We start from the raw sequence: 26,516 nt of genomic DNA, 5'->3' as shown, positions 1-26,516 counted from the left end.
AACATGCTAATGTTCTTTCTCCAATCCGCTCTGTTCTGGTCGGTAATGTTTGACTCTGGTGTTGCGTCACGCGTCACGCGCCACCGACTATCCTCGCCATACCCTTGTATTATCCTGAGACTATCATAAGAGTGTTGTCACGGTATTCCGTACCTAGCTTCCTCCCCATCCACTCCAGCGGACCTGACAACCCGACCGTCACAGTGACAGCCTCGTCGCGTCGCCACAAGTGCTGGGCGGACCCAACCGGCAAAACTAGGCTTCTTACGGCCACGCTAGTCACGCGACAATGCGATGACGCAGTGGAGATCCCCCACCAGCCACAGCATTTCCATGCCTCAATCTCAGGCAACCTCCCCATTCCCATTCCAAGTCTGGCATTGCAATATTGTTTGCTCAGCCCACCATCGAATCCTGAACTCGTGGTTCGAATAACACTTCTTCATACGTCAGCAAACCAGCCAACCTAACTTGCAAAGTCCTAGCTAGGCCTGTGTTTCGCATCCCCCACCCATCCCCGTCCCGTTGGTTGGTCCCTGACATCGAGCGCTCAAGCTTAACAAACGCATATTCCCAGCTGTACATGCAGGGATGCGCATAGACTGATCGGCAGGGTCGTGGCGAGCTACGGCGGCGATTGGGTGGCTGAAAAGCTTCAGGTAGGTTACCCTTTTTACGCGTAAACGTGCTTGATAGATCGCGCGGTGGCCCTATGATGGTATGTGTGCATGCGGACTTTGTGGGACGTGGGATCGTCGTTTTTTGTAAGTGCAGGGTTTCGGTCCCGATGTTGTGGGTGAGAGGTTGGAGGTATATAGGTTGGAGGGGCGGGACGTTGTTGGGTTTGTTTCGAAACATTTTCGTTGACATTTCCGCTGTTCTCAAGTCATTTGTGTGTCTTTCTGATCTTTTGTTACTGCTATTACAAGTAAGCATGCGCTTCTCATCTCTTCTCTCCTTCGCCATTGCGAGCGCATCCATCTGCGCTGCGCTGCCGACAGATTTGACCAACTTCCTGCTCGTCACCACCTCGCAAATAGATGCTAGTGCGAATACCTCCGAACTCAAAGCCGTATCCGCCACCTCGTTATTCGTAAGTCTTTACATCAGCCCTTCCAAACAACCCGTCGGAAATCTAACATCGCACAGGACCCCTTCCACCAACCCGCTCTTCTTCTCCGCCTCACAGGCCCCGGTTACGGCTCCCTGCCCAACTTCACCCTGGCAGACGGCACACTTTCCACCATCGCGTTGGCGCCCTTCGGCAACACGTATTCTCGTTTCAACAGTACGGTTGTGACAGCCGGGTCGGAGTTGCAGTTCCTCGCCTCGGTGCAGCCAGCGGGCAATATCGCGTTGGACGAGGGATATCTTTTGACGGTGGATGGCCAGAGGGAAGGCTGGACGATATGCGAGGGTGCGCTGAGTAACGAGGTATTGAGCTGGAGGGGCAATGCGAGTGATTGCACGAAGACGTATGTGCATGCTGTGTTGAAGGCACCGTACTAGACCCAAAGACATGCTCTAGAATTAGAGACAATCCAGATAATGAGATATTCGGTGGCATAGCCTCAAGAAACCTGACTTTCATCCCGTGCCGTTGAGGAACTTGCGCCACCAGACTGTTTCCGCGTCCAGGAACCATGGACTCGCTGCTGCGATTAGCTCCTCGGGCGATGGCGCTGTTCCTGGAACCAAGTGTGCGAGAGCCATGATGAAGACGTCGCAGGTTGTTAGACTTGTGCGTGCGAAGACGCTATTGGTGATGTGGTGTGGCATGGTAGCTCTGACTTTTCTGATGGTGATGCTGTTGGAATAGTATGTGTTTGAGCGTAATCTTATCGGCTATGCGGTGATGGTGGCCCCACGTCAGAATAAAGTAGGCGAGGGTGTTTGTTAAGATATCGGAATATTCGAAGATGAAAAATTCCGCAGTGTACTGGATGATATATCTATCATCGGCCGTTGCATGGGTGATGTATTTCGTGTGTTCCGGGGGTCAGCCGTTCGCGCTTTCTACTCGATTCTCACAGGTGAGAGCACGGTGTACTTCACCGCCTGTCCCCAGGTATGTCGACGATTCTCGGCGATGGCGATACCAGCTGGAAGCCCCACGCTTACTTCCTGATGAGGCAGTGCGCGATGCGTGCTTGTAGTTTGCCTCTTTCGAACTCCACCAACAGGCTGGAAGCTTGGGAGCGGGATATATGCTGTTTGCCGATGCGAATGGCCAGTGATACCGACGTCGTGATAATTGGTGGGACTAGCACAAGCTGCGGCCCGTTGCACGCGTGCTGACGGTCTTGTGCGGTTCGCCACGGTAAGCCTCAACAAGCTGACGAAAGGCCGGCTTTGGCTTCGTCGCTTTGCTGGTTTAATGGCGGTTTGGCGTCGAGAAAGCTGATAGCGAAGTTTATCGGAGTCGAGGTGTTGATGCGCAGTACGTACTGGCAAGTACATGTAGACATATGACATCTTGTCATGTTTATAGCAAGGGCAGCTGCCCGCGTCAGCAGGTCCACCCACGCGATCTGATGCAGGACTATCACTCTTCCATCTCCGCCAGCCCAATAGTCAAGGCCCGATTAGGAAAGCAGCGATAGAGTCTGGGTGCGGTACGACTCGAAAACATCGTTTTCCAAGATGACGTTGGTCTGTGATGAGGCTATAAGTGTGCGATACTGTGATGCGCGTTGCGATTGGGAGGTGGTGTGGTGTCGCGTCGTGCTACTGGTTCGCTTACTCGCGGTGTGTAGCGAATAGAAGGCGGAAGCTTCAACTTGGAGACCTGAGAGGTACTCAAGTTGCTTTTTTAAGAGATGAGCGTGGAGACGACCATGGGTGGATATGCAAACTTAAGGGATGTTTGAATATTGAGGTCCGAGTCTCGCAGCGAAGCGAAGCGGATGTGGATGTCGCCGAAGACGGCGGAAGTTGGCAGGTTCAATCAGGAAGCCGGGGTTCTGCTCAAGAGTGCTGACAAGCGTTCCAGACTCCTCAGAGTCAGTTAAGGAGGAAATGCGATAATAGAAGTTTCCATGGCGGAGCCTAAGCCCAATGAGATAGGCCGTATTATGTAGCCAATGTCTTTGAAGTCCTTTTCGAAAGTGATGCCAACATCTTCTGCTGCACGGTGATGGATGAGTCCACTTGCTTACAATCCAAGGGTACCTTCAGCCTGATGGTCTGGGCTCAAGCCGAATTGGACTGGATATTGCGAGACGTTCGACTTCATTGTGTGACGACAAATCCCAAATCATGTCCTCAGCGTCATTACATGACAAGACTTAGCTATCAGGTACCTGCAGCACAGCCCTCAGATTACCGAAGGATATCGGCTCGACGGATGTAATCTGTTTGGTCACAAACCCATCTAGGAATCTTCGAGAAAGACCATCCATGTCGGACAAGCCCTGTTCCCAAAGGTTTAAGCTAAGCTCGGGATCGTGGAACCATTGTAACAATGTCTAGGACCCACAGAGGATGGCTGATGGGGGTGAGCTTGTTATCACACCACATCAACGTATTGAAATGTAGTACAGGCTAGACAGTCAATAGCCAGGCTCCGAGACCTACCTTAGATCCCGTTAGGCTGTCGAGACAATATTCGCATGCGTCCAACGCTATGCTCGGTATACTTAGCCAGCAGTCGCGTTCTGTTCCCAACTCTTATTCCCCTTGTATACTCTTATGGCGTGGACTCGGCAGCGGATGTCATGCCGGAAAGCGAACATACACGACCCGGCGTTAATTAGGAATCGGCATCATCTGGAGAACGCCCCGAATTACACAAGAGCTGCTAAGATCTCATCGACGCGGATTGCCGCCAAAAGCAGAACGCTTGTGCTGCAAATGTACGTCGTACGTCTTGCAAAGGCGGAAGCTGTAGAAGAAATGAGAAGGTAGTGGCCGCTTCTTACCATTCTGTATGGACGGAATCGCTAGTTGTGCTCAGGCTTATCCGCGCGGCGGCCATGGGTATACCTAAGGCACCTTGAAGATGCAGTAGTCCTTACCGAGCCCCGCATGTTGATGAAATTGCCCTCCTTGGGTCTCATCTTGGCTTCGCCAGATTTCAAAACCAAGCCACAACGCTGCGCACGCCTGTCAGCAAAGAGGCCGTGGAACTGGGTGCGAATAGCATCACCGGCTGTGTTGCTCGAAACAGCACTCGATGCGCTCGTCCGTATAGGCAGTCGCTACAGAGAAACGCCACAATTTTGTTTTGATCGAACTGTTGGCTGGTGTTGGATTTTCCAGGGCGGAGTAAAGGCAGCCGAGAACTGGGGTCGACGGTTGGCGGCGCCGCTGCATGCTTGGCGCCTCCCGCCTCTTACGTCGCGATCGCAACCTCCTAGCCTCTCTTGCCATCTCATCTCGAAAACCACTGCACTTCGAGCGCGTTCTATGCATCACTTTGTATACGAGAATATGCAAGGCATTGCCGCTTGCTGCGCACGTATCGCTGACATCAAAAGCTGGCCTGACAAGTATGGCCCCAGGATTCCACCTTCACTGTGGTCGTGAGATGATCGTGCGATGCCGCGCTTCGCCCAGGCTTGAGGCCAGCGCAGGATTCACGCTTCGGTCTATCTTTACAGCTCATGGCCATGGCAAACGCAGAAACCACCTGCAGCACATGGAAGGTTGAGTGTTTGACTGCAGCGGAACCGAGTACCTGATCCTTGAGTGTGGTTGGAACACGAAGCTTATGATCTGCGGGCCATTTTCCATATTCAATTATGGTCCGAGACAATAAACCAGTACCTGGTGTTTCCAACGTCCTTGTCTCTATACCTGCAGATTGCCACACACATCAGGGCGGTTTCCATTCCACAACATTACTGGCCTTTACTACTTGGACGCCTTGCCAGTGCGACACCACGTGGTCGGAGTAGTATTGGCAGGTGCCATTGCACTGGAAACCAACACGGCGTCGAGTTTGCTCCTATTGGACACCGTTATGCACAACCACTATGGGGGCCACTCAGGCATGCACTACCCCAGGATATGTTGCCGGTTTCCTGTAGGATCTGCGACAGCCCTGGTTCAACACCCGTTTGCGGGGTCACAATGCTCTCACATGTAACCAACCACGTCTCCTGTCAGCAAGGCTACAATCGGGCGGTAAAGAGTGCTGTAGTGAATAGTGAACCCCAAGACTTGCCGCACAGACTACATCCATTAGGATCACGCGCCCTCTCCGCGCTCTTGGGACCATAAATCTGCAGCTTCCCAGCTCTTGACTGTCCTCTTTCTCACGTCGCCCCATAACTTTATCAACCCATACTGGTTCCAGCGACTTGGCAAGATGAAGGTAGGTCCTCGTCTTCCCAACTGCTCCTGAGTGCACCCGCTGACAACGGCGCTACAGTTCCCACAGATCTACAATGTCTACGCCATTTGCGGCTTCGCCGCGCTTGGTGGTATCCTCTTCGGTTTCGACATCTCGTCGATGTCGGGTGCGCTGGGTACTCCCGCCTACAAGAACTACTTTGGCAACCCCAGCGGTACTCGCCAAGGTGGTATCACTGCGTCGATGCCTGCAGGTTCTCTCGTTGGTGCTCTATCTTCATCCTTCCTCGCCGATCGACTTTCGCGTAGGAACGCTGTACAAATCGCCGCACTCATTTGGATTGTTGGCGCTATTCTGCAGGCCGCCGCGAACGGCGTTGCGCTCCTCTGTGTTGGTCGTCTTATCGGCGGGTACGCCATCGGTATCTGTTCCGCCATTGTCCCCGTCTATCAAGCCGAGATTGCGCCCAAGGAAATCCGAGGTAGAGTGGTGTCGTTGCAACAATGGGTAGGTCACTCTCCAATAAAGCCTGGAACTCAAGCTGATTCTGCGTAGGCCATCACCTGGGGTATTTTGATCCAATACTTCATCCAATACGGCTGTTCCTTCGTCGATGGAGGCGTCAACAACCCGAACCAGAGCACTGCGGCCTTTAGGATCCCATGGGGTGTTCAAGCTGTCCCTGGCGCTATCCTCTTCATCGGATTCTTCTTCTTCCCTCGCTCTCCTCGATGGCTGGCCTCTAAGGATCGCTGGGAGGAGGCACTGCAGGTTCTCGCCAACCTTCACGGCGCTGGCAACGTCAACCACCCCAAGGTTCTCGCCGAATACAAGGAGATCGAAGAGGCGCTTGCCTTCGAGCGTGAGATTGCTGAGACTAGTTTCGCCGCCCTGGTCAAGCCTCGCATTGTCAAGCGTGTCATCCTTGGTATGTCCATCCAGATGTGGTCGCAACTTTGCGGTATGAACATCATGATGTACTACATCGTCTTCATCATGCGTGGAGCAGGTATCGCCGACGAGCTCCTTACTGCGTCGATTCAGTACATCATCAACGTCGCCATGACCCTACCAGCCATCCTCTACCTCGACAAGTTTGGCCGTCGCCCTGCTCTCCTTTGCGGATCCTTCATGATGGCTGTCTGGCTGTATACTACAGGTGCTCTGCAGGCTTCCTACGGTATTCCTAACCCAGATACCACCGACAAAGATATCTCCTGGGTGGTGCCTCGCGAGCACAGCGCCGTTTCCAAGGGTATTGTCGCTTGCTCATACCTCTTCGTGGCCACGTTCGCGACCACGTGGGGCCCAACGTCATGGACATATCCGTCCGAGGTAAGTTCTTACTGTAAGGGATGCATGTGAAACGTACACTGACTTGTTCTACCTCTGTAGATCTTCCCTGCCAAGGTTCGCGCGAAGGCCGTGTCGCTCGCTACCGCCGCCAATTGGAGCTGGAACTGCATTCTCGCTTTTGCGGTCCCCCCTCTTCTATGGTCCATCAACTGGAAGATGTACATGATCTTCGGAACTTTTAACGCCGTTGCCTTCATCCACATGTTCCTGACTGCCCCGGAAACTAAGGGCAAGACCCTTGAAGAGATGGACGACGTGTTCGACTCTGGTCTTCCTGCCTGGAAGGCTGGCAAGGTTGAGTCGCGTCTCGACCGTGTCACCCGCGACATTGAGGCCGGTAACCTCAAGGTCGGACGTCACGGCCATGACCACGGTCATGTCGAGAATGTCCACGCTGAGCCCAAGGTCTAAACGGACATGTTTCGCGACATCGTCGACGGAATGACGAGTACTGTATTTCGCCACCTTTGGTTCCTGGTCACTGGGACCAGATCGGCTTTCCAGCGGTTTGTTGGGTTGCATTCGGTTATAGAGTTACGACCATCGTCGATGACGTGGTTTACGACTCTTCTTGAGCGACATCAAGTTATCTAACACGGACAGCCACGTAGCATAGTCCATGAATCCATTCACTAATCTTCTATTCCCGCAATCGTACCTTACTATCCGGGTATAGAGTGTCAACAGCTTTCACTAATCACGGAAAGCCTACACATGTAGCTTAGTTGACTACAAATGATAGGTTCGGGCTACAAGTGCGAAGCGATTATAGTCCGTCTTGGAAGGTAAAAGAGCCGAAAAAGAGCCGCATTGTCTTGGTGATGCGATACTGCGTTTCGCGTCCATGCAGGGGCTGTGTGAACCAAATTCCATCGTTATCAGCGATTCCCATTGCGGATGCAGGATTGCGCAAGCCCAAGATGTCGCAACACCACGGCCAAGGATGTTGGCGATATTAAGGCGCACGGAACCGCCTCAGCGTGTTCAGCCGTCCACGGACCTCCTGCTCTCGACGAATGCTGAGGCAAGGTTATTGCAGGAACGAGAACCAGTGGTTCGCTGTTCAGCGCACGAGTGTGTCTGAAAACCTTCGTATGCGTTGCATATGCAAGAAACGACCAAAAGTTCTTCGCATGGACGCCTTATACCTGGTGATCCCTTCTGGAAATAACGCAGAACGGCACGGAGATGGGCGACAATCTACCCAGGGTTTATTTCCATCATGGGGGCGACCGACAGAGTTTCGCTTCGGCTGAGTCGCCGATTTGACGCGAAAGCGAAGAAACCACTCAGGTACAGGTGCAACCCAACTGGGCAGCAACGTAAGTTTAAACGTACGAGGGCATTGACTTGGTCGTTGGATTCCGACTGGTTGCTTTTTCGCTTAAACACGCTGATCCGATGTTATCGATGATGGGGAAGCAGAACCGGCGCCCCGTTGTGGAAATCCACGATCATGCCATGCGCCACTAGGTCCCCCGGGCCCAATCAACGATCACCAAGGACTAGCATTGGGGCTCGCAAATCCGCGCCCCCGTCGTGACCCCGTCTTCACCTGTATGGTTCATGACATGGCCAAGTGTACCACAAACGCCACGAACCCGTCAGGCACCCATGCATCGAGTCAGTCTCTGGGGTAGTGTCCGCAACGCCTTCTGCTGTCTTCGTCCCTCTCATGGTGAACCGTCTGCCACCACTGCAACCACACTGAATTATAGTTGCAACATGTTCGCTGATCAGCATCTTGCAGCATCTGCGTCGATCAGCAAGGCCACCAACACGCTCTTTGATTGAAATACCCCAGGATTCCACGTGGATATCGGATTCTCCAGTTCAGTTCGCCATCTTAACGAATGCGCTCTTTACCTCACCCTCATTCATCTCATTACTTTCGAAGTCGACGAAAAGACACCTGAATACCTTCACCATGTCGGACAAAGATTCAGAGTCCGGCGTCACTGGCGGCGTACAGGCCAGCATTCCTATCCTTATGACCATGTCTGCATTCCTCGCCATTGGAATGTACAACATGATTGAGATCCTCTTCCTCATCTTCGCCGTCTTCAAACAACGCCGCGGGTTGTACTTCTGGAGTATGCTCATCGCCGCAGGAGGAATCGCCCCTCACGCCATTGGGTTCATCCTCAAATTCTTCCAGGTCACGAAGCTTGACTTGCTGTCGAGCGCCATTATCGGCGTAGGCTGGGTCACCATGTGCCCGGGACAGTCTCTTGTACTGTATTCTCGACTGCATCTTGTTGTCGCGGACGCCAGGAAGATTAGATGGGTGCTCTACATGATCATCTTCACCACGATCGCTCTCGGCGTCCCTCTATTCACCTTCGCCATGGGCGCGAACTCCAAAGATTCCCTTAAGTTCCTCCCGGGATTCGAGATCTACGATAAGGTCCAGATTGTTGCTATTTCAGTTCAGGGTAAGTGTTTCCATCCGAGCCGCATGTGAGAAAGACACTGACTTTGTACGCCTGCAGAGATGGCCATATCGGTTATCTACATCTTCCGAACAGTAAAGATGCTCCGTGGAGATTGTGGTCGACGACGTGGATCTCTACGAAAGCTTTTCATTCACTTGATCATCGTCAATGTCGCAGTCCTGGCGTTCGACATCACGCTTATTGCAGTCCAATTCTCCGGCCACTACGAAATCCAAACCACATACAAGACGGCAATTTACAGCATCAAGCTCAAGATTGAGTTCTCTGTCCTCAACCGCCTTGTCAATCTTCTGCAACACAAGAACCTCTTCGGCGATGGCGCTACACGTTGCCATGATGTGGAAAGGTGGACGGACAACAAGAGGACGTACAGCTCGAGCAACCGTGGCGGATTCACAAAGATGGAGGAGAGTGGCTCCATGGCGAATAGCGACAAGCATTCTTCGGTCGTGACATGCCCGGCCAAGGCTAGCTTCCGCAGGACAGGGAAAGATGAGGTGGAGTTGGAATTGGAAGACATCATGGATGATGCCACGTTGTACTCGGAGGGCAGCAAGAGCCGAAATAACTCGGGCTGCCAGGGCGATTGTCGCAGTCAGTGTTGATACCCAGGTAGTGTACCGTAGAGGCAACCGCTTACTATATGACGAATTAAATAACGACATGATATACCCCAAAACACGCTCACTATGCGATTGACTGTTGCTGCGATGTGCATTTTGTGATCAAGTCATGATGCACCAAAGACAGAAGCATTACCTGTCGACCAACGAATCTTTATAACACTGGCTCTATGACACACCCATGCCGCAATATCGCCTTAGCAGCCCAGTCTTACCTGACACCAGGTGAGGTTGTCTCTCACTGCTCACTGCCCACAGCCACGTTTTATCGCCACTCTCGTTGGCTAACCTATTACAAGTCCGTCGTATATACAAGCTGTCTATTGCGGTAGAGGCTTTTTCCATCCCCCACCTACCTGCTCGTACCAAAAGTCGATCCTTTCAGTAGCATACACACAAACGCAAATCAAAAGTTCAAAATGGGCGTCACCACGCAGCACCCAGCCACTCTACAGCCTGCGCAACCTCCACCAATGGCAGCCCCACAGAAGGTCACTTACTCCGACATGTTCCTCGATATGTAAGCAGGTGATGTCGCAGTCTGAAGCGACTCCTCTAATGCCAAGAAAGGATTCAGGGCAGCTCCATCACAGTCATCGTCGGTCAGCATCCATCATCTCGAACCTACACTCTTCCTGTCGCTCTACTCTGCGTTCACTCCATCTACTTCCGCGATCAAATCGCTCGTATCAACGCCACGGTGTTGAAGGATCATACGGCTAGCAAAAAGCGCAAACTCTCCACTTCCAACGATGACGTGGTGGTGATCAAGGAAGAGGATGGAGAGCGTGCCAAGGAAGAAGACACGAAGGAGGACGCAAAGAACGAAGAAAAAACCATCAGGTTGCCAGACGTCGATCCCGCCATCTTCGGCCTCTTCCTCAAGTTCATCTACAAGGACACATACCCATCTAACGTCGACGCGAGGACTCTCCCCAACAACGCCAATCTTTACCCGAGGACAGCCAGCGCAAACAGGACAGTTTCCGTTCCAGCACCTCCCGTAGCACCTCAGCAACCAACGACTCAGATGCCGTCTCACTTCCAGCCCAACTACCCGCTCACCCCCGCTCTAACCCCAACCCGAAAAAGCATGCCACCCCCTCCCATCCCACACAACATAACCTCCCCGCAACGCATCCCCCCCTCAATCCACGCCTGGCTCCTCGCTCAACGCCTCGGCGCCTTGTCCTTCATGAACCACACCATCCAACACATATACTCCGGTATAGGCCGTCACTTCGCCCTCACACCCACGCTCATCGACCACGTATGGCGCTCCACCACTCCCACACCCTCCTCATCTCCCTCTCCCCTATCACCATCAACATCCACGATTCTAACACCCTCCCCCCTCCGCAACCTCCTCCTCCACACCCTAACGTCATACTGGTCGCAGCCGGGCCCGCAACAGAACCCCAACGCTATTATCTTGCGCTCGCTATCTGTGTCGCACGGACAAGGTCATTTTTCGACGGGTTTGAAGGATGCGTGGGATAGGCTGTTTAATGAGCATGAGGATTTGAGGAATGAGTTTATTCATGGGTTGCAGGCGGGTGTGGGGCAGTTGGGGGTTGTGGGGGTGTATTTCGCTACTTCGGGGACTGTGGTTGTGGGAACTGGAGGTGTGGGTGGGGGTGTGGGTAGGAGCGAGGCTATGAAGGGGAAGGAGAAGGAGAAAGGTGAGGGTGTTGGATGGGTGGATACGGGCAGGGAGGTTATCATCAAGGAGGAGGAAAGTGGTGAGACGAAGGTTTTGAATGAGACGAAGGCGGCTCGTGTCTAAGGGGGTGCTCCCTTTTTGCTGATGAATGTCTTCTGGGACGACACGAAAAGTTTGGTGGGCGGATTCGGTGTCAAAAGCGTACAAAAGCGAACGGCTTAGGCCAACTATGATTTTTGGGCAAGGAAAAGTCGGCGTATCGATCATAGAGTCATTACTCCATCATACCTTATGTACGGTGATCGTCGGGTATTTACATCGTTTGCTCAGTTCCTCGGCTCCTCATCTGCTCATTACTTTTACACGCCCCTTGGTATCATTACATCCGTTTCCAATCCAATCTTTCAATATACACGTCGCAAACACCACGGATGTACGACCCTTAACGAGTCCAAACACCAGCAACACGTTCCTGCCACTCATGCTCCATATCCTCTGCGCACTGCTTGCAGACTCCCATACGGCAAACATGAATGTCGCACTCCCAGAGCTCTTCTTTGACATCTTCGTTGCAACGGTCGCAGAAAACAGGCACAGAGACATGCTGTTTGTAGCCCACAGCGGTATGTAGATACGGTCGAACTTCCAGGCTGTTGATGGCGACCTCGTCGGGTACAGTCTTGAGGTTGATGGGGTGGAAGATGTGGCCGTTCTTGAGACAGTAGTGCTCTTTGGATGACCTGGGCGGAAGGGGAGGTGTAGCGTGATCTTCTTTGGGAAATGGGGCAGGAGGGATTTGCTGGTCGGCAAGTACATCGAGGTCGAGACGTTCGGATAGAGGGCGTTGTTTGGTGTGGTCGTAGTCAGACATCCAGTCTTGGACAAGAAGACGTGACTCGTCGCGGGGAAGCTTCACTCTCTTGTCCTTGTCGAGGCGATTGAACTCGCTAGCGGAAAGAGGGCCACGCATTACGGTAGGCTGGACTTTGTTAGTTGCATCTGTAATAGTTGAGAGATACTTACGCACCTCCACATGCTCACTGCGCTCATTGAATGGACTGATCTTTTCGTCATGTTGAAAGTAGTAGGTAGGTTTGAAGGGGGCCTTGAGCTGACTAGATAGGGCTAGCAGGGGCAGTGGGTTGGGTGGGGCAACCGGTGCGACTCGTGTGGGTGGTGCAGGCGGTGCCAGCGGTACAACTGGTCTCTTCCTCCTAGGCGGAATGTCGACAAGCTTGACCATACCGGGTGTGACCCGCATGAAGGGTACGGCCGTGGCGACCTGGAAGGTGGGCTCTTCGTTCAAGTCATCCTCGTCGTCGCTGTCAACCTGGCTATCCGCACCACCGCAGAGCTCACACTCTCCTGGAGCGGCGTGACAACGCTGTGCGGCTGCAAAGTCTGCTTTCATGGCTTCGTTAGACGCCTTCAGGGTAGCGTATGTGTTGTCGAGAGTGATTCGATCATCGTCGTTTTGGTCTAGCACAGCCTTGCTAAGTGCTAGTCGCGTCTCTGCCTCGTCAAGCAAACGGTCTTCAACCGTTTGCAGTGGGCCGCGGAGGCGGAACACTGTAGATTGCAGAATTGCGCCATTTTTGACGTCAACCTCGTTACCAGGATGGGCCGCGAAGTCTTCTTGCTTGTCGTGAGCCGCCTCATCAATGACATCGTCTGTGATTGAGAGGTCGTCCTCTTCCAACTCGTACCTGACATCTGTTGTGAGCAGTGACTCAATACGCGACCGAGATAGCAGTGCCTTGGAAGGAGATTTTGCGTACTCAGAGATATCGTTCAGCTCAGGATCATGTTCGCCGATTTTGTAGGAAGTGCGAAGCTCATCGTGCGACGTCTCTGTAATGGGTGCCATCCTCTCGAGCTCTTTAGGAAGCTTCTTGCGCATACGTCTTCTCGGAGCTTCGGGAACAACGGGCGGAACTGGTGGGAGCGAACGGAACTGGCCATGGCGTTCGGCGTCGCTACTACGGTATGTATCAGTATGTTCTTCTGGACGCCACGCTAGAGAAACAGCTGCGACGCGCCCCATGTCGGCTTCACGGCTAGCATTAGATGGTGCAGATGGGAGTAAGCCTAACATTCGCTGAGCTTTCCGGTTAGTGTTGCCCCAGAAGCCCTTGGGCTTTGATGGCTCCATGTCAAGGCCCTCTTCCGTGAATCTCGTCTGTCTGTCCGACGCGCTCTTCTGAGTGGTTATTGCCGACATAGAGCCTCGCCTTGTCGATATCGGGCGTATCGGTAGGCTATCGTAGCCGCCATCGTTCTGGGCTGGACGGCCTACAGAGGTACTCCGGGGTCTACCAGGGCTAGGTCCAGGGTCCACGCCCAGCAACTGTGCAGCCTTGATAGGCGTCAACGGCGGTAGAGGCGACAGCTGGGGAGTGGGCTCATGGGAGCTGCTTGGGCGGTCTTGATCCTTTGACTTGAAGCCGAATTTGCCATGCCTCTTCTTGCCATCCGTGGCTGCTGTTGATGCGCTTCCTGTTGTGGGTGTTGGCGAATGGGCGGCCGGCATAGTCGAAAAGCCATCGGATGGGCGCGCTGGGAGAGGGCGATGACGGTCGCCTGGAGGGCCACTGTTGTGTACGTAGGAGTTGACCATAGGATTCGAGGGCGCAGAAGGAGGTGAAACATGAGAATGTTCAACTTGATCCGTATGCTGTGCTGCGGTGACACCACTCGCATTCTCCCTCCCGGCGAGTGAGTCAAGACCGAGATTGGGCGTAGTGTTGGAGCGCGGTGCATTGGAACGGCGCGTGTTGCGGCGTCTCTGACCACCAACCATCACGGCGGCAGGGCGCATGCTCCACGCGGGGTTGGCGGAATCAGGTACGACCATTGTCCCAAAGGAGGTATATTTTCGTGTACTGTAGGGTAATACCGATTGGCGGTGGTGCAGGTGCGCGATTCGAGTGCGACGAGGCAATCAAACCAGAGGGAAATCAGCGACCCAGACCAAAGAAGACGTGCGACGCCTATCGGTGCATTGGGAAATCGCAATCGGGTTGCGGTTGTGGAATGTGGTGATCCACTCAAGTGGTGACTCGACCACAACAAACCGAGCTTGGAGCTCTGTCCACCAACAAACGGAGCGTGTTGCCGCACAATAGCGGCAGTGAATGAGGAAGGCGCGGCATAAAGATGACGTAGGCGAGGAGAAACTCGAGACCAGCGAGTAAAGAATGAAATGAGAGAACCAGTCGCTTCCGATATGTTTACTACGTACGGTGACGCCTGTTGAAGAGACACGAATGTGGGAAGGAGCATGTAGCGACGGAAAGAACGACCCCGAAGAAGAGAATTATAGAGTAAATAGAGTTAAACGACGCTACGAGAAAAAGAAGACCTTTGCTCCTACAAACCATGTAATAAGATCTGGGGGTATCTTTGTGTACGCGATTGTGCTACGATCCATGACTTCGCTCGTGTAGCATCCGTCTCTGTGCACTGATCTCAAACCCAACGTCACGTAACACCCACTGCACCCGAGACCGAAAACGCTTGACTGACCCTCACATGAAGTCGAAGAATAGACGAGGGAAATTCTCTGGACCTGTGCTACACGCTGGAAACGCGGATGTTGTCTCGACGTCGCAACTTCGAACTCCTGCGTCTAAGGCCTGCCATCGCTTGTCTGAACCACCGACGAACTCTATGCTACGAGCCCGCTGTATGTTTGTCGCTCTTGGGGCTGCTGAGCCTCGCGACCTGCTCAGTGACAGTGCTCCCACTTCTTGCTCTCCCGGCCTCTGGCGACGCAGGAATATCGATAGAACTCCTCAACCCAACTCCGCTGATCCTACCAGCAGGTGTCACCGGTCTTGCTTCCTCAGAAGCCTTGGGTGGTTCGCCAGTCGACTCCATTGAATCCGGTTCGCGGGTCAATATAGCTGACTTCGATGACTTGCTGCTGGGACTTGCGCCAAGACCTCGGTGAACCTCAAGTGTGCTGGACCCATGGAGAAAGTCGGAAATGTCTGCATCGCTTGTGCCCTTGCCATCAGGTGTCTTTGGTGGACCCCCCGAAGGACTTCGCGGGCTTCTGGGCATATTAGGCTGGAAGAATTTCTGTACGGCATTGCGGTCATCCACTTCATCCTCCTCGTCACTAGTCTCCCCGAAGTAAATGCTGTCCCAATCGCCCGAACCCACACTACGGGTCGAGTCGGTCGTATTCGATCTTTTGGGTATCCTTAGACTGGGCGGCTTGAGCGGGGCTAGTTCGTCGGCGACTTCCCTCATCTCGCTATCAGTGCGCTCGATAGGCGGCTGCAGTCGCTCCTGTCCCTTGACATGTTCGCCGTCTTCGGTAATGGGCTTGTTCACGGCTTGTGCACGATCAAGGGCGGGCTCCTCTTCATCTCGCGTATTTGCCGAGTAAGTGTCTGCGAAGTGCGTATCGCAAAGGTGCTTGACGACAGGCCAACCATAAGCATTAGCAAACATACGACGTACGATCATGTTGTTATGAGCGTCGGGCTCAAGGCTGACGAGAACCTTGCGCCAAGAAAGGTCCTTATGATAAGCACGAGCGATCTTCTCTTCCACGCGCATCACACTCTCGTCGACACTTGTTGTCGATGCCTTTGAAACAGTACTATCACCAGAAAAGTTGCGCACTGGCTTCGTTTTCGTAGGTGGTGGAGGAATGTCTTCAGGATGGTAGATTCTGTCGTGGAAGATGGTGCGTGCTCGTGTGGACGGGTCTATGATCCAGGACTGGGGAGGAACAGGAGGGTTGATAAGGTCACCAGCAGACTCGAAGATGGTGGTTTTGGGTGGTGCTAGGTGGCTCTTGGGATTATCGACGATTGAGTCTCCACGGGTGGCTTGGGGTCGTTTCCTTGGTTGTGCGCTATGTGACGATGTCGCGTGATCTGCTTCAGCCGGAGAAAGCTCGTCTTCTTCGTCTTTCCCAATAGTCTGACTACGACTAAACATTTTCTTGTCGCGCGAAGTGTGCTTTCCAGTCGGCCTGATATAGCTCCACCACTGCATCAGTGTATTTTGCGGCTGGAAATACTGATCGTTCGGCTCCTTGGCTTCGGGACTCTTTTTACCTCCTTCGATGGCCTGATGGGCTGTTGGCTCTGCAGTAGACACTTGTGCTTCGTCTTCCTGGTTTGTAACGTCGGCGCCCGGCAGAGGTACCGTGGTGTCGTTGCCATTGTAGGTTGGCGATTCGACCCCAGATCCTTCATCGTCCGAGAAGCCAATTCTAGAGGGGTTGGGGGAAGAGTTCTGTCCAGTGATCTGGCCGTAACCCCATACCGCCACTGTGCCGATGAGACCGTTCTCTCTACGAGCCTTCTCAACCCGACCCAAGCCTCTCCAGTCCAAGAACAGAAGACAACTCGTGCGCAATGGTACTATACCATCATTGACAACATTGGAGTACAAAGTACGGTTTCGAAATCTTCGCAGGACTTGGTGCGCTGGGCCAGTAGGCAAGATGCGCAGCAGAGGCTTTGCGCCGGGATCTTCCTGATGCTGATCCTGCGTCTGGTTACCAAACACGTTACCCATAGCCGTCCAGCCGCTCTTTGCCAATGTCGGTGCTCTCCAAGTAAGACCGAGATCCTGGCCTGTCCTTCCCACTAGGCCAAAGTCCAGGGCAAATTTCACGTAGGTGGGGTTCTCATTGCTCAGTCCTAAGAATGGAGACGCCATAGCGATGAAGTTGATGGGCTTAATTGTGTCGAAGAAGTTGGGAGAATGCTTGTGGATGTATGCGATTGCGTACGTCTGTACCAGTCCTCCGAGAGAGTGGCCGATGAAGCTGATGCTCGTGAATTTGTACGCGCGCTTGTCATGTCCTGGGGATGTGTGCATCACACTGCTACCGTGATGGGACGGTATGCCTTCGTCTGGCTTGTCTTTCGTTGGCGAAAATGTATTGGACAACTTCTGCCCCATGGACTTCTTGATCGGGAGGTATGGTTGATCAGGGTAGGTCAGGTTCAACACGTACTTAGCGAGCCGCTTCCCGAGATACTGGATACCGCGTTCTGTACGTATTACGTTGCCGTCGAAACCTCGAACAATCACATCTTCTTCATCGTCATCCTCCTCGTCATCTGGTATGTCCTCTTGGCCGCCTGACAGTGGTGCTGTCGACGCATCTTGATCCGATCCGGTCTTCTTGGCTCCTCTTTCCTCTCTTCGCCGCCGTCTTCGGTCTTCCCGCGCTTGCTTTGCCGTCGCATCAATGCTCTCTTTCAGATATAGCATGTCCGCGCCGAGATTGCTGTGTAGACCATGCGTTACTATCACAAGGTGTATGTTCTTCTTCTTCTGTCGGTTCTCCGTCGGACTGCTATGATCTTTCGATTTTCTTGGAGAGGCCTCTTCCTCCTCTTTCCACTCTGGTAGCTCCGGTGTATTCCATAAGCTCGTAGTGTCATCAACCACTAGTTTGACCGCCTTTGAATACACCCCCTTAGGCTGTGCCGGATGGTGCGAAACGTGTTTCTGGCTGCCCTGTTGGTGGTCTTGCACCTTTCCTGGCGTTCCATGGCTATTGCCAGTGACAGCAGTAAAGCCTAGGTCCAGCGATCGTTCGTCGCGTGCCACCAACAACTCGTAGTTTACAGACGCGGAATTGGAGAAGATGATTTGCGACGCGATCTCGATGATCCATGTGAGGCTTTTCGGGGTGCCGTCATCCTCCCTGATATCGCTTCTGTACTGTTCCGGAACAGTCAACTTGGTGTTCCAGTATCCACCAGCCTTGACATTAGGCTCAAAGTCAGGCTCGCCGTATGTTGCGTCGGACTTTTTGTTCGGGTTGAATGTTGAAGGGTAGGCGGATACGTGAATCGTGTATGGCCCGTGGAGGTATGCGGCGCGTAGAGGGATGGCGGAAGAGTTTCGTATGCGAACGTGGAGGGAGGAAGGAGGCGGTAATATGCGGTCTTCGGAGGGTGTGTATGTGAGCGTGTATCTGCATGGCGACTTAGTAATCCGTCCTACAATCTCCCTGAACATTGTCGCGCACTGCCCATCTCGTATAGACAGTGCGTACAGCGTCCATGCCATCCCGCCGGCAGACCCTGAGAACTCACCTCACAACCTCTCCCACCTTGACGCTCCCCTTTTGATGCAACAGCAACATCTTCAGCGCGCGCTTTTCCTCAGCTTCGCGTTCCTTCCGCGACTTGACACACACAAAGTACGAGGGTTCAGGGCGTTTGCGGCCCGTGTCGGCGATGTGAGCGAGGGAGTAGGTGCGAGGCGTGAGCAGCATTTAGCGGATCCAGCGGAGACCGGTACGACCAATGGACAACAGCCACAGGCGCGTCATAGGACATGAGTAGTTGTGGCTGATCGCTCCGTACGAAATAAATATGGAGCACAGCGAACGTCGCGATGGCCGGAAGGTGATGATGTATGTTGCGGACTGCGTAGTTTAGTTACCTGGTGATGGGTCACGCACGCGCTCGTCGGAGATCGTCGCACGTCATTGCTCGCGTGGCAGGCGCGCTGCACGAGGGAGCTGGCAGGTGTATCCCGACCAAGATCGATCTGCGTGGTTTCACCATCTTGACAGGCTTACAGAAGCTTGACGGATATGTCAGATGCACCATCAGATAAGCGATGATTTGTTGGGCGTGTTTTACGCGTTCTCGGGTTCCAAGACACGCCCTGCGCCTTCGTCGGAACACTCCTCGGCCAATTCCGACCTCATTCCTCCAGCCTCTTTCTTTCCACACCTTCGTCACGACTCATCCGCGTCAAGCGTACAACACGTCGAGAGACCGCAGGCTTCCTTTTTGTCAAAAATTCTGTCAGATCTGAGTAACATGTATACCTCATCATGCTTTCAGATCGACGCGGTACCCTGCATGAGGACGTCTGTAGACCCTCAGGTACTTATTAGCGCAGACACGTATTCGGCATTTTACTTTTTAGATCATCGCAGTACATGCCCTACGTATGCCTGGAGATCCTCAGGTACTTTTCAGGTCACGAAGTAATCACAAAGATGACGCGTGGAGAACTTCAACAAGCTATCACGGAGTTGGACGCAGTCTGAGTACACATTCTTCTCACCAACATCATCGTTTTAGGTTCTACTTCAGATCGGAAACCAATTGTATAATTTCAAGGTCTATCTCAAAAGGTCTAGGGGTATTCGCATTATCATCCCAAACGCCTTGCTAAATCGATCCCGAATGCAAGACTCCTTTCACCGACCAAGACTCCAGAAAGCAAATACGAAGGAAAGTGTAGTGCTCTCCTCCTTTTTCAAGCCGCTCCAGCGCCGGGAGATCCACTGCCTGGAGAGCTAGCTGGACCCTTGCCCTTTCCGAAGGAGGGTGACGTCGGTGACTGTGGTGATCCTTGATCTCGTCCGGAGCCAGCTGAGCCGCGACCTCGAGGAGTGTTGGACCCGCGACCAGCTGATTCACAGCCAGATCCTAGCTGACCGCCAGAGCTAGGGCCTCGTGGAGTTGAAGGACTGCCGCGATCGCGACCGCCAGAGAGAGGAGAGGTAGCTAGGTTTTCACGTGTGCCTTACAAGTATTAGCTCAGTCTCAAGAGAGATGTAACGTGGTTGCTACTTACTCCTCGAGGGAGTCGAAGGAGGCTGTTCGGCACGGTCGAAGACAGCATCTCCTGCGAACTCATACTCCTCTTCGGCATCTGTGATGTGTCAGCGTCCAAATTCTCTCTCGTCAGCATGTATTTCACTAACCTTCACCCAGATCCTCTCCAGGCAAGCGATCACCCCTCACAAGAGAAGCATGTTCCTCCATCTGGATTTCCCAGTACTGGTGAGCAAAAGCGCCGAACTTGGGACGACCAGGTTGGTTGTACTGGAACTTGACTCGGCGACCAGTAGGTGGGTCGAATACACGGTAGCCCGAGTCATAGAACTGGAGAGCATCGCCCATGTTGCAGCGTACATAGTCTTTGCCTTGGAGTATAATGAAGCTCCTGGCGTTCTTGTCGCTGCCAGCAACCCATGTAGCCTTGTCAAGGGAGGACCCGTCACCGCCGTCGTTTGCACCTTGAGGTAGGGCGGTAGGTCCGTACTGAGGTGGATTGGACATGTCGGCTTGTAAGTGTAGTGTCTGAGTTGTGTTGAGGGTGTGAGAGTTGTATATAGTAGTCGACTCGAAGGTATGGTATGAGAGTGGTGTTTGAGGTTTCAAAGAGATATATAGTAGTCGAAGTGTACTGTCTATATCGAAGGATTGTTGATCAAGAAAAGAGTCAAAGAGAAACCAGATCAGCGGTTTATATGGACACCCCGGATCCCAAGACAGGAGCCCAAGACCGTTTGCTTCAGGCGTCAGGTGCATTATGGCGCGATTATTCTCGTCTCTCACTTAGCAAAAGTGCCTCAATGAAAGGTCTGGAGGCGCGGTGAAAGAGCGCTGCAAACAGCCTTCATTTAGCGAAGGAGCGATGACGGCATCAATTACTGGCGGAAGAGGAGCGGCGAGGGAGCGGAAAGATGTCGGAGAAAGGAGCGGTGGTGGTGCGCCCCTGACATGATCTCGACACCGCCTATGTGGAAGAGATGGAGTGAAGGGTGTGAGCTGATATATTGAAGAGCCTCCGCTGCGACTTCATATATAGAATTCAGCGCTTGCTTCTGGTGGGCGCATGGCTCAAGCAAGCAGTTTCCTCCAAGTCGCGCCTATGACAATCGTCTTGAGCAAGCTCGACGATGCCCTCAGTTCCACATCGCTACGCAAACGACGGCAATTTAGTCTGTCGCACGATCATTCTATTGTAAAGCAATTCAGCGTCAGAAGACTAGGCGGACATTCATCGATTTGAGGTATAGGGCATTACGGTTACATTGCATGATGCCACATAGCATTGAGACTCGTTGAGCGTACAAGAGCTCAAACTTTCCTACTCAGAAAATAGACTCTCAAGAATCATACCGTATGCCTCCGCCGCCTGCACGAGTTCCTCTTGACTCAACATCTCATCCGGCGTATGCGCAACCTCGATCGTACCTGTACCAAACAGATACTTCTTATCCACTTGCGGCAAGCTGGGAATATCCGTTCCAAAGAACACAGGTGCGACCTCCAGGCCCTCAACGTCCGTGTCGAGGATGACTGCGGGGTACCTAGCGTTCGAGAAAACTACCTCGAAAGTAGCATTCTCCTCCTTTGCGCGCGTTTCGAAAGGCGACAGCATCCCAGCGATCATGTCTTGCACAAGGTCGACTGCGTCATCTTCGCTGCGAGCTATACGAACGGCGATACTTGCGTTAGCATGGTCGGGAACGACATTGCTAGCGACTCCACCCGCAACAAGTCCAGCGTTGAGGGTTGTTGCGCCTAGTAGCTCACTTCTCGGTAGAGCCGGTTCGAGCATGTTCAGTCCAACAATGGCTTCGGCAAGATAATTGATGGCGCTTACACCGAGCCATGGATATGCAGAGTGGGAAGATCGGCCTGTGATGTCCAAACTCACACCCAGGTATCCTTTGTGTCCGCTAGCTAGCTTACCTTCCGTTGGTTCGCCGAAAATACCTGCGCGGAAAGTAGTGTTGGAAGCGTACTCGGCGAAGGCTCTCATTCCGACGCCGCCAGTCTCTTCTGCGACAACGAATAGCATGCCTAGACTGGGCGTATCGGTTCTGGATTGGAAGAGCTTGTGGGATGCGATGATCATGGTTGCTACAGGGCCCTTTGCGTCGACCGAGCCACGACCGAAGTGATAGACTGTGCCGTTCTCTTCCTTGCGCTCGAATGGGTAGAATGGTGGCACCTAATTTTATCTCAGACGTTGTTGTTGGAGCATGTCTCGGGTCGAATATACTTACAGTGTCGATATGACTAGTGATCAGAACTTCCGGCCAAACTCCCTCATCTTTGAGCTCTTGGGGATAAGCGAAGACGTTGAAAGTGCCAGTGTCTCCAGCAGGGACCTCTTCGACGTAGTACCCCAAGTCCGAGAGATATTTTGATATAAACTCCGCGCATTCAACTTCATCCCCAGAGATTGAGGGGATATTGACTAGCTCTTCATGAAGACTGTACAGATCTTCCGTCTCCTCAGTAGTAAGAGTCGCTGAACTTGACCCGGATGGACTGGGAGAGCTCACAGCCGATGGTGACACTGAAGCTCGCGGTGCTGCTATAGCCAAGCCCAGGGATGCCAGAGCTGCCAGAGTTTTGATGACGACCATCATGGCGTTTAGTATGAGTGTTGGCACTTCGAGTATGTTTCCACTACTTGTGAACTGGGGGCATACCCCATTCTTATACCTCCAGTATAGCCTTGAGACCTCGGAAGTTGAACTCCAATCCGCGATGAGGCAATCCGCCTTAGTCAGGACCCACGCTGAATTAACGCTCGAGACGACAGGGTCTAACGCGAGGTATGGATACTTGAAGGTTGGCGTACGTCGTTCGGCATCTGAGTTCCTCGCTTCGAGGTTTGCGGAGCGTTCTATCCTGGCGTGGCCAAGAAGCCATATCTCCTAGAGATATAGTGAAGACGTTTTACTGGAGTGTCGACGGACTACAAGCATAAGCCAAGAACATCGTTGCAAACTAACGCATCTAGCTTGATATGATGGAAGAAGATAGCTGGTTTACGTAACCCTTGCCGCATTCTATTGTTCACGATAGCTTCTTCTTCCGTGGTTTGGAGAAGAACGGGATGATGTCAACCGCGACAACGGCCGCAAACGCGGGGTGCGGAGCTGTTATCGAGCGCAGGGCTCTGATAAGCGGTATCTTGGCGCCATGGCAGCATAGGAAGCGTCTTGGTAGTCTCCCCGGCCTGCCATTCCGGATGTTTGTAAGGCGAGTGTTGTAAAAGCGGTACAAGTATCAGACGTGGGCGCGTCAAACAGTGGATGAGCGCAACCGGGCTCCGAGCGCTGTCAGATATGTAGATGAGCTGATCCTTCGCTAACCTCGTGCATCTGTTTTATCCAATCTTCGAAAAAGGAAGTATGCAGTAGCTGCACCGTGCAGTCGCGTGGGAAGGAACGGTATCGTGATGACGCTATCGCCGTTAATGGGAGCTATCGCTTTGCATCAAGGTACAAGAACGTGGCTGAGAACACCCAAGTGGAGGGTATCGAAGCAGAACGAAGCGCTGATGAGTATAGGGGAGTATGAAGAGATGGAAGGCCAGGAAGAATCGACATGTTGAAGTGGTGGTGGTGGTAGCTGCCATGATTGGGCCGACACGCGTTCGCGACGTGAGTTCGATGGGGAAGTCGCGACCGCAACTACCGCCAACAACAATGGGAACCCACGTATAGCTAGTCAGTGTGAGAGTCTAATGTCCCTGATTACAATTCCTAGCATCGCGATCCATTAGACTCTCTTTGCAGCAGCTGACGTTCGGGAGCTCACACACAAAGGACCGAAAGTGGATAGCGCGCCGCCCTTGACCGCCGACTGACGACTGACGTACATCGGATGGATCATCAGCCTGAGCCACTCCACATCTCCGCCCGCGTATCCGTGAGGCTTGAGCTTTCGCTACCTGTAGGTCCTGGTCCCGCATCTCTCACCTAAACACCTACACCCAAAGAAGACGCCCAACGACTGCAATCATGTTCGGCTTTGTCGCCGACGGTTTGACGTAAGTATTACCCCGCCCCCGCCTGTAGCTGCCAATTCTCCAACAAACTTTGGGGCCTGATGAGGTATCGTGAGCTCGCCGCTTGCTGTCTTGGAGCTCGCATGACTACGATATGCAGTATTTTCTTTTTGCTGCGATGTATTCGCAAAGAACCTAGCTAATACGCCGATAGCGTTGCAACCACCGTCTTCTTCCCTATCTTCGCCTCCTACAAAGCTCTTCACACCTCCGACCCAGCCCTCCTCGCACCCTGGCTGATCTACTTCGTCGTCCTCTCTGCCTTCACCGCCGTAGAGAACACCTTCGACTTCATCCTCAGCTGGGTGCCGTTCTACTCATGGATTCGATTCTTCGCACATCTTTACTTGATCCTACCTGGTTCGCAGGGCGCAAACTACCTGTACCAGGAGTACATGGAGCCTTTCCTATACCACCATGAGCGAGAGATCGACGAGTTTATTACACAAAGCCATGACCGTGCTAAATCGGCAGGCATGGCATACGTCGAGATGGGCATCGAGTGGGTCAAGGTCAACGTCTTGGGTTTCGCACCCGGAAAGCCGCAGGCGCCCAGACCAGAAGGGCAGACGTACGCACAAAACCTCATGAGCAGGTTCCAGATGCCTTCGGCGAGGGGCAGCAACGATCTATACGGACTTGTCAACCAAGCACTCAGCGGAGCCAGCGCACTTTACGGTGCCGGCAGCGCAGGCACTCGAGATGCGCAAGCCTCAGATCTGAGCCGCGGCGCCGGGAACCTCGTCCCAGACTCCATCCGCAACAACAACGACCGACTCGATTACGTTGCGTCACAACGCCAGCGCCTCGAGACCCTCCTGCAAGCATTCGACCGCGAACAAGAAAACATCCGCACACAACAAACAGGCGGAAGCAGATACCACGAAGTCAACAGGAGTACTGGAAGCCTCTCTGGTAGCCTCTCCCGTAACAGAAGCGAAGCGGAATTCGACAGGATCGAGCGCGACGAACTGAGCTCGGGCTCCGACCGACCACCGTACCCCCTCACACCACCCGCACTCGGTCGAAGGACAAGCAGTGGCTGGATGCCGTGGAACTGGCAGCGTCAGGAACTCCCTCGGGACGACCCTCTGGCGTATGGAAGGGAGCCAAGTGATGTGAGAAACAGATCAAGGGCTTCAGGTTTTGATCTAGGCGATCGCTAGAAGAATCCCTGGAGGACAAAATCTGTGATATGATGGCGATGATTCATGGCGTTTGGGCAACATGGTAGATGGTATTCTGCTAGGCTTCACAGGTACACTGAAGCTGTGTATATTTGGTATCCCAATTCATGAGTACGAGTAGGACTAGTCGTCCTGGTGATGTTACAACTTATGTGTACAGCCACGTCTGGCTTGCGTGAGGTTCTATGCCTGATTTCCCTGAGATTGGGTCTATTCCCTTCCAACTATATGACTCCCGGCGTGACTCAAGCCCACTTACAACTTCACCTCCTTGTACGGATACTTGGCAGTGTCGTCCTTCCTCAGCACAATCTTCCTCTTCTTCTTTGTGCTCGCATGCTCCACCCACACCTCCTTCGTCATCTTATTCGTAAAATCCCGAATGAAGCGCGGATCCCAGAGTTCAGACGCGATACCCAGGTCTTTGCAACATCGCATCAAGGCATTCGATTTGCAGCCTTCGGTCGCAGTGGGAATGCCGTCGGGGTCGAAGTATTGTTGCTCGCCACGGGCGATGGAGACGAGTCTGAAATTTTAGTTAGTATAGGTTCGAAGGGGAAAGCGAAAGGAGGGAAGAGAAACATACCGTCCCTGCACAATAAGTCCATACTCCCTCGTAACCAATTTCCCTGTAACAATACTCTCGCCTCTCGGCGCAAGACCCCACCCTCCAGGTCCAAACGCCTTGTTCAATATCCGCCTGTACTTGATCTCAGGCAGATATATGATACCATCGGGCTTCACCTCCACGTCATCCTGTGTGATAGGTGCTAGTAGCAATTCTCCTTGTTCGGGTGTGAAAGATACGGAGCCAAGACCATGGTACGAGCGTGTCCAGTCTATCGCCGGTACGCCTTCCAGCTCGGGCGGGGCATCGGATAGTCCGTCGGTGAGGGAGCGTTGTTTGCGGGCTGCGGAAGCTGCGCTGTCTGCGGTGGCATTGCGTGTTGTTGGTATAGGCGGTTCTTTGGCGACGAACTGGGGTTGTACTGTCCGTTGTGGAGTCGCTGTGATCGCGGGTTTTGCTGCTGTTGACGTTGTAGTGGCTGGCTTGGCAGCTGTGGAAGTACTGGTTGTGCTTGTCGTGCTCGTCGCTGCAGGCCTGGGTGCAGTCGCGTATGCGGCGAAGATGCGGGACGAGGTGAAGCCCCGCTGCTGTATCCGATTGGCGATTGTTCTCGATGACGAAGCGGAGAACAGGGCGGAGACGCCTCTGCGTGCTGGTGTCGCTGCCATTGTGACGTGCAAGGGTAGGTGGGGTTGATTTGTTGCCCTTGGGACGGAAACGCCTCAACGCGAAGTCACGATCTGATAGCCGCACGGGCC

The 26,516-nt window shown here is 53.2% G+C and overlaps 10 protein-coding genes across 10 annotated transcripts; 5 read left to right on the top strand and 5 right to left on the bottom strand.

Moving 5' to 3' along the window:
- Positions 1 to 934: 934 nt before the first annotated feature.
- J4E93_000921 (uncharacterized protein) lies at positions 935 to 1,509 on the top strand (the record flags this gene model as incomplete). Its single annotated transcript, XM_049338877.1, has 2 exons — positions 935 to 1,093; positions 1,150 to 1,509. The coding sequence occupies 2 exons, from the start codon at positions 935 to 937 to the stop codon at positions 1,507 to 1,509; spliced, it is 519 nt and encodes a 172-aa protein (XP_049204762.1).
- A 3,802-nt stretch (positions 1,510 to 5,311) lies between these two features.
- Positions 5,312 to 7,063, top strand: MFS1_1 (MFS sugar transporter; the record flags this gene model as incomplete). The annotated part of the gene is made up of 4 exons (XM_049338876.1): positions 5,312 to 5,317; positions 5,384 to 5,803; positions 5,852 to 6,631; positions 6,692 to 7,063. 4 exons carry the CDS (start codon positions 5,312 to 5,314, stop codon positions 7,061 to 7,063), a joined length of 1,578 nt encoding a protein of 525 aa, XP_049204761.1.
- Positions 7,064 to 8,579: 1,516 nt separating this feature from the next.
- Positions 8,580 to 9,713, top strand: J4E93_000919 (uncharacterized protein; the record flags this gene model as incomplete). Its single annotated transcript, XM_049338875.1, has 2 exons — positions 8,580 to 9,087; positions 9,145 to 9,713. The coding sequence occupies 2 exons, from the start codon at positions 8,580 to 8,582 to the stop codon at positions 9,711 to 9,713; spliced, it is 1,077 nt and encodes a 358-aa protein (XP_049204760.1).
- Positions 9,714 to 10,204: 491 nt separating this feature from the next.
- Positions 10,205 to 11,517, top strand: J4E93_000918 (uncharacterized protein; the record flags this gene model as incomplete). The annotated part of the gene is made up of 2 exons (XM_049338874.1): positions 10,205 to 10,251; positions 10,302 to 11,517. 2 exons carry the CDS (start codon positions 10,205 to 10,207, stop codon positions 11,515 to 11,517), a joined length of 1,263 nt encoding a protein of 420 aa, XP_049204759.1.
- Positions 11,518 to 11,836: 319 nt separating this feature from the next.
- On the bottom strand, positions 11,837 to 14,248 carry J4E93_000917 (uncharacterized protein; the record flags this gene model as incomplete). Its single annotated transcript, XM_049338873.1, has 1 exon — positions 11,837 to 14,248. The coding sequence occupies one exon, from the start codon at positions 14,246 to 14,248 to the stop codon at positions 11,837 to 11,839; it is 2,412 nt and encodes an 803-aa protein (XP_049204758.1).
- An 818-nt stretch (positions 14,249 to 15,066) lies between these two features.
- Positions 15,067 to 18,655, bottom strand: J4E93_000916 (uncharacterized protein; the record flags this gene model as incomplete). Its single annotated transcript, XM_049338872.1, has 2 exons — positions 15,067 to 18,352; positions 18,474 to 18,655. The coding sequence occupies 2 exons, from the start codon at positions 18,653 to 18,655 to the stop codon at positions 15,067 to 15,069; spliced, it is 3,468 nt and encodes a 1,155-aa protein (XP_049204757.1).
- A 1,314-nt stretch (positions 18,656 to 19,969) lies between these two features.
- Positions 19,970 to 20,465, bottom strand: J4E93_000915 (uncharacterized protein; the record flags this gene model as incomplete). The annotated part of the gene is made up of 2 exons (XM_049338871.1): positions 19,970 to 20,055; positions 20,108 to 20,465. The coding sequence occupies 2 exons, from the start codon at positions 20,463 to 20,465 to the stop codon at positions 19,970 to 19,972; spliced, it is 444 nt and encodes a 147-aa protein (XP_049204756.1).
- An 814-nt stretch (positions 20,466 to 21,279) lies between these two features.
- On the bottom strand, positions 21,280 to 22,570 carry J4E93_000914 (uncharacterized protein; the record flags this gene model as incomplete). The annotated part of the gene is made up of 2 exons (XM_049338870.1): positions 21,280 to 22,149; positions 22,205 to 22,570. The coding sequence occupies 2 exons, from the start codon at positions 22,568 to 22,570 to the stop codon at positions 21,280 to 21,282; spliced, it is 1,236 nt and encodes a 411-aa protein (XP_049204755.1).
- A 1,386-nt stretch (positions 22,571 to 23,956) lies between these two features.
- J4E93_000913 (uncharacterized protein) lies at positions 23,957 to 25,169 on the top strand (the record flags this gene model as incomplete). Its single annotated transcript, XM_049338869.1, has 2 exons — positions 23,957 to 23,985; positions 24,158 to 25,169. The coding sequence occupies 2 exons, from the start codon at positions 23,957 to 23,959 to the stop codon at positions 25,167 to 25,169; spliced, it is 1,041 nt and encodes a 346-aa protein (XP_049204754.1).
- A 276-nt stretch (positions 25,170 to 25,445) lies between these two features.
- J4E93_000912 (uncharacterized protein) lies at positions 25,446 to 26,426 on the bottom strand (the record flags this gene model as incomplete). Its single annotated transcript, XM_049338868.1, has 2 exons — positions 25,446 to 25,716; positions 25,777 to 26,426. The coding sequence occupies 2 exons, from the start codon at positions 26,424 to 26,426 to the stop codon at positions 25,446 to 25,448; spliced, it is 921 nt and encodes a 306-aa protein (XP_049204753.1).
- Positions 26,427 to 26,516: the final 90 nt, after the last annotated feature.

The sequence above is a fragment of the Alternaria ventricosa genome, assembly GCF_023758065.1.
Source record: "Alternaria ventricosa strain BMP 2768 chromosome Unknown scaffold_1, whole genome shotgun sequence".
NCBI classification, from domain to species: Eukaryota; Fungi; Ascomycota; class Dothideomycetes; order Pleosporales; family Pleosporaceae; genus Alternaria; species Alternaria ventricosa.
The sequence above is the reverse complement of the archived record's forward strand: the minus strand, read 5'-3'. Positions and strand labels throughout refer to the sequence as shown.